Raw genomic sequence first — 10,890 nt, 5'->3', positions numbered from 1 at the left:
CAGGGACCGTGATTAACAGGAGTACTCACCTGATCAGATAAGCATTCCCAGCCTTGAAGGTGTGTGTAGAGTGTAAACTACTCAGGGCAACAGGCTTTAAGACAAGGTTCCCAGAATGACCCAATGAGAGTTCCTTATTTGTTCAGAGCTCAACTTATGAAGAAAATGGCAGCCTAGCTTATCAAAAAATGAAACGACCTGAGGATTTTCTCATAAGGGTTTTTAACGAAGATTGACCGAACTTTATAAACAACGCTATTTCAGGCACTGTGCAAAGTGTTTTATATGCATTCCCTGTACACATTTGAAATAAGGCAATTTGTAGGCTCACTGTAGCCTTTCAACTCTCCCTTCCTCCTGTATTCTGCTAGAAGAAAAGACAGAAACGAGCCTAGGTCCTTAAGGCAGGGAGGGAAATGTTGGCCTGACCCTGTTGGGCTTAAGAAATCAACTGTCAACAGGAAGGAAGCTTATTAACCCTTCTCCTCCTCCCCCTTTCCTTGGTGAGAATCGGCTCCTCCTCCTCCTGGTCTTGCGACCCTGGTACAGAATGCAAACAACCGCCTGCTTCCCCCACCCTGCGCTTCTTCCCCCAGAGAAGGAAGAAGGGAGAGGAGAGGGCGCAGCTCCAAGCCTGGTCCAGCAAGTCTGACAATGGGACGTGAACGTTCCGACAAGACGATCTGACACCGCAAGCACCCGGTTTACCAGGCTCTGAGTTTGCATACGGCACCCCAACGCCTAGCCTGACCCCCCCACAGCTCCGGGATATCCCAGCCCCTGCGTCTTGTGCAGGTGGCGCAAACGCCCCTACTCTCCGGCGCCCCCTGCCGGGAAGAGGGACGGCGGCGACCACGGAAGAGCAGGACTCGGGGCTGGGACAGAGCTCGCGCACCGGGAAGGAGCCGGGAGGAAGCCGGGAGCTTCCCTGATGGTGCCACCGCCTCCTCCGAGCCGGGGAGGAGCAGCTAGGGGGCAACTGGGCAGGAGCCTGGGTCCGCTGCTGCTGCTCCTGGCGCTGGGACACTCGTGGACCTACCGAGAGGAGCCTGAGGACACCGACAGGTAAGCGCTGCCAGCCCCAGCGGAGGGCGAGCTCCTGCTTGGTGCGCGCCCAGGTCGCGGGGTGCGGGCTGTCCCTTCACCGTCCCCTCCGTGGCGATTTGCACGCCCTTGCTCTTCGGGCCAGGGGCAAGGCGTTCAACTGTCCAGAGTGACACCTAACTCTGCTCTGGTACCAGCCTCCGCTCCCTCAGCCTGGGCTTCTGCCACCTCTGGGTCGGGGTTCTGGAATACTATCCTGCGCCCAGCGTTCCTGCCCCCCTCCCGTGCCACACCGGCCGGCATGGCTGGAGAGCCCCGCTTTCTTAGCTTTCTTGTTTTCCTGCTGGGGCTCAGCTCGATCCTTTGTGACCCTCGCCTGGCGTGTCCCGTTCCCGGAGTCTGGTCGGCGGACGGCTCAGGGACCACCGCCTGCCTAGCGCTCCAAGAGCGCTAGCGGTTCCCCAGCGCGCACGCCGCCTCCGCTCCTCCGCTGACAGTCACACGTTTCCTCTGCTACCTTTTTGTAGAGAAATCTGTTCAGAAAATAAAATCGCAACGACCAAGTACCCTTGTCTGAAGGCTTCAGGCGAGCTCACGACGTGCTACAGGTAAGCCAGCGGGACCCTGCCGAGTGGCGGTCCGTGCGCACCCGGCTGCGTGGGAAGGCGGCGCGCTCCGGGACCAGGGGTCGCGAGCATGTCGGGACGTGCTGAATGTGCGCTCCTCGGCGCGGACCTTTGCGTTGATTGGTTATAGGCTGAGTTTCCGCCTAGAGAGTGTGCGCTGAGATCCTGAGAGTCCTGAGATACTTGCCTGGTGGAAGCTGGAGGGAGGCGGCTGCAGGTTTGTGAAGGAGTGGGTTGAATTTTGACTGTAAACAGCGGGACGTGACAGAGACGAACGGCTGCTTTTACACGTGCGTTTTGTTTGGAAAATACAAAGTCAACACGAAGGAAATAACTTGGCACTTGGCTGTCTTTTGACTTTCTGTTAGGACAGAGTGGATGGCTGTCAAGGTCTCTGGATAAAAAGGGGGAGGGGATCGCGGGTGGTTGTGGTTGTTAAGTGAAAACAAGAATGTTGTTGGGACACAGGAAAGAAGAGGAACAGTCTGAAACTGTGGGCCACAGATCCACCTGAGTGTTTTAGTCACTAACATGTTTTAACATGGCAGCTATTCCTGGGTTCATTTCTCCCAGTCTCAATTCCCAGTTGTTCCAAATTCAGCCTATTTTATTGTCTCCCCCTCATCTCTCAGCTGCTTATAATACAGAATCACTTAGCGCCTCTAACATCTTAAAGCTAAGTGTGGACAGGGCTAGGAAACCTGTAGTTCCAAAAATGCTCCCCAGGCGGTTCTTCTCCCCAACAGGAGATAAGAGCAGTGGTGATTTATCCCCCAAAGGAGAGAACCGCTGTGCCTTGCTTGCAGTCTTTAGGTGGGGGTTGACTTAGTTTTTTCACTATGAATTTTGGCTTCTGTTCCAGTTGGTTGGAGGAGGCAGACACCCTTGTATGTCTGCTTTCTTAAAGGTACTGATCAAGATACTCTGGCCACATGCTTGCGCCAGACTCTGTCTCTGAGACTTATACGGTCTATTTGGGGTACCAGGATAAATAGCGGCTAGTACAGGATAACCTAGCAATCTCCAGAAATGAACTTGAAAAAAGGAAGCTTTACTATTCATAATGTCATAGCCAGTGAACTGGTCATAATGCTTTTAGCTGCAAGAAACTTTATTTCACATACCCAAAGATTCCCATAAAAGTGGTTCCAAGACTGTCAAAAACAACGTGAGTTATGTTGTGTACTCATACTTCTAAATCTGTTGTGGGCGATAGAACAACAACCATCACTTAAGTGTATCAGCAGTCACTCCTTGGGCTTGGAAAGGGCTGCTTTCTCGCAGGGGATGAACACTAAACAAAATGTGAGAGGTAGAAAGGAGTTACGTCCCGTGGCAAGTGAAGACTTCAAGAGGTTCACTGGGTAAGCGAGGTGACCTGCTGGTGCTGGCAGCAGGATTGCGTGCCCATTTCCAACCCTGTGTTCCATCTACACCACCACAGTATTTCTTAGGACACATTGTTTTTCTATTACTGCAGTGGAAAGCTTCTAATTTAACATGGAAAGTGTCCCTGAGATGGTTTGCTCATTTTTCCGGTCCCTGAAGGTCAGACTTCACATAAATCAGTGACAGTTAAAGAATGCATGTCAGATGCTCAGAAACCGTTGTTACGGTTGTTACTATCATCTTTTCCAGACTTTTTGAAGCAGTGAGGTGTTTCTACTATACTCAACAAAAGATGTTAACAATGTCTTGGCCTTTGTTTCCACTAACAGCAACCCAAAGAAACAGCTGTGAGTATAAGGAAAAGACCATAAAGAATTTTGTTTTAGGGTATCGCCTGTGGCTCAAAGGAGTAAGGTGCTGGCCCCATATATTGGAGGTGGCAGGTTCAAACCTGGCCCCGGCCAAAAATTGCAAAAAAAAATTTATTTATTTTTTTAGGGAAGGGGACAGGATGTCTTCAGTTCAAAAGTGGTGTTGATTCTGTATATATGAAAATTCTTTTTTCATATTTATTTATAAAGTCAAGAGTTCTATGTGTACTCTATTGGTCTTAACCTATTTCTAGAATTATCTCTTAAGTCATTTGGTATTTTCTGCCCTGCTTTTGAACCCCAAGAATAGAGGCGTGCTGTGTGTTCCTCAGTCTATGAATTGATTGTCCTAGCCTTGCAGACCCAAGCTGCTTCAGGTGTAGTCTGCAGGTGAAAGCCTGCAACCCAGCGTCATCTTGATGCTTGTTAGACTCTCAGGCTCCTCCCTAGACCTCCTGAATCCGAATCTGTGTCTTAATGAGATGTGCTTTCAATCCTGAAGCCCTGTGATAGAAACCATTGTCCTCATTCCCGGGGACCTGGGCAAACCCTTTCAGATGAATCCTCAGCTAATCAGTTTGCTGTTCATGCATGCTAACCTAAAATGAGAGAACCAGCCTTCCAGTCAACCAGATTCTTGAAGGGTTACTTTGAATTAAGCTGTCTGTAAGTGGTGCAGCATTAATGTGCTCTGCATTCATTCAGAAAGTGTTTGTTAAACTTTAGGTACTTGGCACAATACACATTAGGGACACAGAGTGTGTTCTGCATTAGAGTCCCACTCAACTGGAGGTATTTTGGTAAATGGTATTCAGCACAAGTGAAAACTTTGGAAGCCACTTCTGAGCTTGAAGTGTTTACGTGATTTTTTAAAAAGTCATTAATATGGAGGATGCAGCCTTAAAGAAAGATGGAGACTTTACCTCTTGCATGTTTACATGGATGGAGCTGGAACATATTCTTCTGAGTAAAGTATCTCAAGAATGGAAGAAAAAGTACCCAATGTACTCAGCCCTACTATGAAACTAATTTAGGGTTTTCACATGAAAGCTATAACCCAATTACAACCTAAGAATAGGGGGAAGGGGGAAAGGGAGGGGAGGGAGAGGGGAGGTGGGTAGAGGGAAGGGGATTGGTGGGATTACACCAGCGGTGCATCTTACAAGGGTACATGTGAAACTTGGTAAATGTGGAATGTAAGTGTCTTGGCACAGTAACTGAAAGAGTGCCAGGAAGGCTATGTTAACCAGTGTGATGAAAGTGTGTCAAACAGTCTGTGAAGCTAGTGAATGAGGCCCCATGATCATATTAATGTATACAGCTACGATTTAATAAAAATAAAAAATAAAAAATAATAGCTGGGGAAAAAAAAACAAAAGTGAATGTGGTCCATGTAATAAAGTTGATCTACCATTATACCCAATGCTGTATGGTGACCTAAGTGACTTAGAGAAGAAAAGATGGATTCAGAATCTCCTCAGTCCTTACCTCAGTTCTGTCTTGCCGAGGACCTACTGTGTGGTCAGCACTTTACGTATATCATCTCTGATCCAGAGTGACTCTGTACAAAGAGAATTCAAGCTCAGGGGATTAGATAACATACCCAGGGCCACAAAACTAGTATGTGGGAGAGCCAGGGTTCAAATTCAGGTTTGTCCAACTTAAAAGCCTGCGCCCTTTCATCATCCCAGAGGGATGGGACTGGGTGTTCTAATTCCTGGGATGTGAGGGAGGAAGAAGACTGCATGTAAATCTAGATGGCTATAAATGTCAAAGACACTGTCATTGAAAACACCAACAGCCATGGTCACAGTGGTGGTTTTGAGTTACCCTTGCTCTTGAGGTCTGTTTTAGACAATTGTCTTCATATTTTGATACACAAAATTGGTTCATACATGTATAACTTTTCTTCCCTGCAGGATTTCATCTTATCAATGTCTCCATAGATTCTGTATCCCTAATGCGTATTATGCCAAGTACCTAAAGTTTAACAAACACTTTCTGAATGAATGCTAGTGACAGCTTAAATTTAAAGAGTACATATTTGTTTAGCATTATGTACTCTTACAATATAGGGCACATTCTTACCATATTCTTAAGGTATCAGTATTGGGGTGTCATTTGTCTGAACTGAATTTGTTACAGCCAAACTAAGTATATGAAGCCAAGTGTGTCAAATTGCTCTTATGACATTGCTCTCTTGCGGCTGTCGACATTTTTGCCACAATTGGACTTTTTTTTCCTCCCTGTCTTTCTCAAACCATGTAGTCCCAGCAAAAGGTGTTTACTTTTACTTTATTGGGTTGTATCAATAAAATGACATGTTAAAATCTTTCATTAAATAAGAAATGAGGAATATGGTCAATTATAGGAAATGAAATCAAGTTTTGTATTGAGTTGAGGGTATTGAATAAACAGCTACTTAACCTTTTTGTTTCCTTAACTAAAAACTTACTGAACATCTATTATGAACTTTGAATAGTCCCAGATAAAGTTTAAGTATAAAACAGGGTATACTCTCTGGTCTCAGTTTACAGTCTTGATCTTAGACACAAGGCCTTTGAAACTGACCACTACCCAATGGTATATGATTAAGTTTAAAGTCATGTAGTTCATATATTATCAGCGATAGGTGGTAAACAGCTAGAAATGACTTTTTGGGCAAGACTTAACTTTGTTCTTCAAGGTGGTTCTTTAACATAGAGTGGGTTGAGGGTTTTTCTAAACCATATTAGGTATGATTTTTGGCTCTAAGGTTCATGGACCTCTAAGTGGTATCAGTGCCCCGGGTGCCCCTCAGTCACCTGGTTCTCCCAAGTTTGCTCAGTCAGTGGCATTTTAGTAAGCAGTGTTCTTGCCCATGTACCCATGGGAAACAGTGACGTGGGGAATGTAAAACTTCCCACTCTTCTTTGAGATGATACAATAGTGTTGCCAAATCCCGTGAGAATGTGGAAATTAATGCGATATTTCTGCAAGTGTGTTTACTTGAAGTTTGTACAGCAAGGTCTTCTTCATTGGAGTTGCACCGTACGATTGATAACACTGGCTCCAGCTCAGAATACATTTGAGGAAAGGCTGTAGAACCCACTGCTCTGGTAAGTTCCCAGAAAGGGCTCTGATGTCAGCTTTGGTCCAGTTTAAATCCCAGCTCTACTACTTAGTTGTTGGGTGACCTTGAAGTTTCTTAATCTCTGTGCTTTAGTTTTTTCTTTTGCAAAACGAGCGATGTGTTAGTGCTAAAATTACAGGGCTGCTGGGGATTAAGTGAATTAACGTATGTGCTCATTGTCATCACTGCCTCTTGCTGAATCTGGCATGTTGAATGTATATAGTAGGTGCTCAATGGATGTTTGACTCTGTGAGTTTTATTGAGCTTTATAATAGATATTTTTCAAAGTGCAAATATTATAGCCAGAAATGTCACTCATTCCTACATGCTTTTCCAAATGTAGGATAGCCCAGAAATCTAGTAGGATAGTATCAAACACAGGGTAGCCCAGACAGACATTTTCTTGGGAAAATTTGAAGTCTGTCTGTTTCCTGACTACCCAAGATCCACAATTCAGGACCATGTGAGCAGGTGGAGCTGTGACCTGTTAGAACGTGAAGTTAGCTCATTTTCTGGAGGCTCCAAGAGGGGTTGCTCCTTGCCCAGGGTCACAAAAAGAAGGTCTTACTGGCAGAAACATGACTAGATCCTCAGCTCAGTTCTGGTTTCTCATCTTCAGCAGCCTCCTGGTCCCAGGGCCAGCATAATTGGAACGAGCACTGTGGGCAGCCCTGAGAAATTACTGGCTTGTTCAGGGCAACTGGTTGCCCTTGCAGAAAGCACTTTTTTTTTTTTTTTTTTTTGTTTTTTGAGGTAGAGCTTTATTTCATTGCCCTGGCTACAGTGCAATGGCTCCTTCATAGCTCACAGCAACCTCAAACTCCTGGGCTCAAGCAATCCTCATGCCTCAGCCTGCTGAGTAGCTGAGACTACAGGTGCACACCACCAGGCCTGCATAACTTTTGTATTTTTTAGTAGAGATGGGGTCTTGCTTTTTCTCAGGCTGGTCTCAAACTCCTGAGCTCAAGCAATAGTCCTGGCTTGGCATTCCAGAGTGTTAGGATTACAGGTTGAGTCACCAGGCCTGGCCAGTACAGTTGTCTTTACCACAACCATCCATACCCCATCAGTAAGGAGGAAATGATGGAAAGGTGTAAACAGCAGGGATGGGTGGACGTGGGGTTTTGCAAAACTGCCTAAGTCAGGAAGGCAGGCCTATGTTAGGCCATCTTTAACATGGGTTGTCCCCACTCCAAGGGCATGGTCTGTCCTGTCATTCATGGCTGTATCCTCCAAGGCTAGCTCCATGCCTGGACAGAGTGTTGGTTCCTTACATGTTTGAGTAAGTCAATATGTTCATGTTAAAAGTAAATAATGAGATTTGACTTTAACTTTTTAGTAGGCCTTCTGGAACTTCTGTTGCTAATCCAAATGTGCTTCCTTTAAAAGCTGGGCTGGGAAGGCTCTTTTAGAAGCCGGAGATTAACTGTAGCTCTCAGGTGCTGCTGTTACTTCCATTGGTTCTCAGCTAGACCTGCTTAACTTTAGTTGCTCATGTGTTACATGGGCTGGATTCTGGCCATTTAAACAATATCTGATGAGGAGCTGTGGGTTCCTGCCCATGTGTTTATTGTGCTTCAGAGACACTGGCTTTGAAGTGGAGGATCAGTTTTAGAGGGGGAATCCCTCTCCCTCCCATAAGAACAGGTGTTAGAGGAGGGAGGGAAGGTGGCGTGTTGGCCAAGGCAAGGTTCTGCGTCACTTTTCACTCTCGGAGAGACAGTAGAGAGTGATTAGAAACAACAAACAATGGAACTCACCGGCCACAAAAGGCTGCACTTTCCCTGGTGCTTGTCCTTTGAGATCTGATCCAATTGCTACCTAGTTGTCAAGGCTTCCTGACTTCCTATGATTAACTTCATCTTTTGTAAGTGAAGAGAAAAAAACAAATGCTTTCTTTAGTCTGCGTTTTCCATCTTCTCAGGAGAAGGTTTGCATTTCAATCAGCAGTTTCCCTGCCAGTGCTGTTGGGATTCTCAAAACCTGTCACCCTCTTGCTCAGTAGGGCTCAGCTGCTTTTGTGAGCTCAGAGGGTCTGCTTGTTTTCAGGGCATTGCTGAGTATCTGGGGAACAAAGATCTCATTCTGTTTTAGCTTATTGCTTTTATTTGGGTGATGAAAAAGTAAATAGCTATAACATCTGCAGTTCAGCTTCTGCCAAACTAGGCCCTTTTTCCATGAAGCTGTTTGCTATTTTTTTTTAAGTCTTACAACTTCCATTCATTCATTTAGTCAGCAGATACTTGACTGCTTACCTGCTGAGCACAGTCCTAGGTGCTTAGAATGCATTTGAATAAAGCAGACAAATCTTCCCCCCAACAACAGCAAACCTCTGTCCTCTGTGGAATTTGTGGACTTTAATTCAATTTGTTATTCCGTAAAGGAACTTTGAACTAAAGATGTCCCTTGGGACATTTTTAACATGGTTGGTTGTGGTATACATCTGATTCATGTCACATCTTTGGGGGCTAAGATCTTAATTTCCTGTAGGCCAGCTGTAGCCTTTCAGCAAAAGAAACTCCACACCTCAGAGCAGGGACAGACAGACACACTCAGGAATGGTGGTAACTGGAGTTATTATGGCAGATGCGCTAACAGGAACATAGCTTGTGCCAGGGGTGTCTTCTGAGATTGATTAGAATCACAGAGAGATACATTGCCTTGCTCTGTGACCTGTGAGGTGGACGAGAATTGCGCCTACTAGGGGCAGATGACTCTGGCCCCGTTTACCTCAGCCTAGGCTAGTCTCATGACAGTGACTTTGACCAGAGGAAGGCGCACCCTCTGATTTTTCTCCATGCTGCTCATTAGGGAACTGTCACCACATGTTCATACATGTGTCTGAACCTCATAGGGTGGTTTCTATAGGCATCCTAAACACCTGTAAAAGGCAAGGTGGCTGTTACGTCTACGCATCTCATCCCTATTGAGCAGAGTTGTTTCCTGTTTCCATCTTCAGTGTCTGATCCATGCAGGTCAGAGTGCTTGTGTGAATGTGTACGTTGCCTCTTTACTCACTGTAGTAGAACACATGCTAGATCACCTTTATGATTTCAGAAACTTGGACCACATCTCTTTTTAGCTTTCTCTTTGGAACCACTCCTGTGGGATATTCTGTTTGCTTCGTCTGGAGTAAAGGTTCCTGCCCTGAGTCCTCCGGGAGTGGCAGGGGCAGATGTCTGCCCTGGCAGCTGCTCCATTGGAGACTGTGTCTGCAGAGAACCCACAAACGTAGGGAACCTCCTTGCCAGGCAGGATCTGGCTCTGGGAGTTTGCATAGAACAGAGACTGGGGAACTAGGGCTTGCGTCTTGTCTTGGTAATACCAGGGGCATAAGAATGGTTTTCACATCTCTGAAGGTTGTATAAAAGAGGAAAACCATACCACAGAGGACTTATTTGGCTCCCAAAGCCTCGTATGTTTACTGATTGGCCCCTTACAGAAAACACTTTCACCTACAGACCATCTTAATATAAAGACCAGGAGTGAGGTTTTCAATCTAAACAGACACATACAAATCTCAGGCCTCAAAGAGGTGACTTGGGAGGTAGTTGTTGATTCAGTGTCATCTTTGGGTTTTTTATGTTGCCTTATTTATTTTATTGTATTTTAATTTCTTGGCCAAGCATTTTTAGTCGTGACTTTGATTCCTAGAGATCAAGAAACCTCGTTTCTGTTGAGCAGGGACTTCTTTCAAATCGTTATCCCTTAATGAGCTGAATGAGTATAACTTGTCAGTGTTTAAGAAGCTGACTTTATTGTGAGTACTGGAGCATGAACTGCCTTCCTGGGCCAGTCAAGTAGTGCTTGAATTGCGTTGTCTGGCTTTCTACTTCTGTCGTCATTAACTCATACATTAATTTTCACAGACTTTGACTAAAGGCTACCTCTTCATACACTTTAACATGTTTCAAATTTGCATAGTAGAAAACTTTCAAAAATCAGATGATAGATTTTCTAGAGGAATACACATTTAGGAAAATAACCCCTCTCAACAAAGAGTACTTCATGCCAAAGTGGTAACGTTATATTTTTGTCATATAGCTAAAAAGCATTCTGACATTTGGCTCAGCGCCTGCAGCTCAGCGGCTAGGGCGCCAGCCGCATACACGGGGGCTTGCAGGTCCGAGCCTGGCCCAGACCTGCCAGAGAACAATGACAACTGCAACAACAACACCAAAAATAGCTGGGCTTTGTGGTGGGCACCTCCAGTCCCAGCTACTTGGGAAGCTGAGGCAAAAGAATCACTTAAGCCCAAGAGTTTGAGGTTGCTGTGAGCTGTGACATTACAGCACTCTACAGAGGGTGACATAGTGAGACTCTGTCTCAAAAAAAAAAAAAAACTATG

General features: G+C 45.5%; 1 protein-coding gene across 2 annotated transcripts in view; it reads left to right on the top strand.

The window, feature by feature from the left end:
• The first annotated feature begins 550 nt into the window (after positions 1-550).
• Positions 551-10,890, top strand: part of CCBE1 (collagen and calcium binding EGF domains 1) — a 221,625-nt gene continuing 211,285 nt past the window's right edge. For both annotated transcript variants that reach the window (XM_053571849.1, XM_053571850.1), the window contains exons 1-2: positions 551-1,065; positions 1,572-1,652. In XM_053571849.1, the coding sequence (XP_053427824.1) occupies positions 932-1,065; positions 1,572-1,652 (215 nt within the window). In that variant the 5' untranslated portion in view covers positions 551-931. The remainder of the gene's footprint in view (positions 1,066-1,571; positions 1,653-10,890) is intronic.

Source organism: Nycticebus coucang, chromosome 19 (genome assembly GCF_027406575.1).
Source record: "Nycticebus coucang isolate mNycCou1 chromosome 19, mNycCou1.pri, whole genome shotgun sequence".
Taxonomy (NCBI): Eukaryota; Metazoa; Chordata; class Mammalia; order Primates; family Lorisidae; genus Nycticebus; species Nycticebus coucang.
The sequence above is the reverse complement of the archived record's forward strand: the minus strand, read 5'-3'. Positions and strand labels throughout refer to the sequence as shown.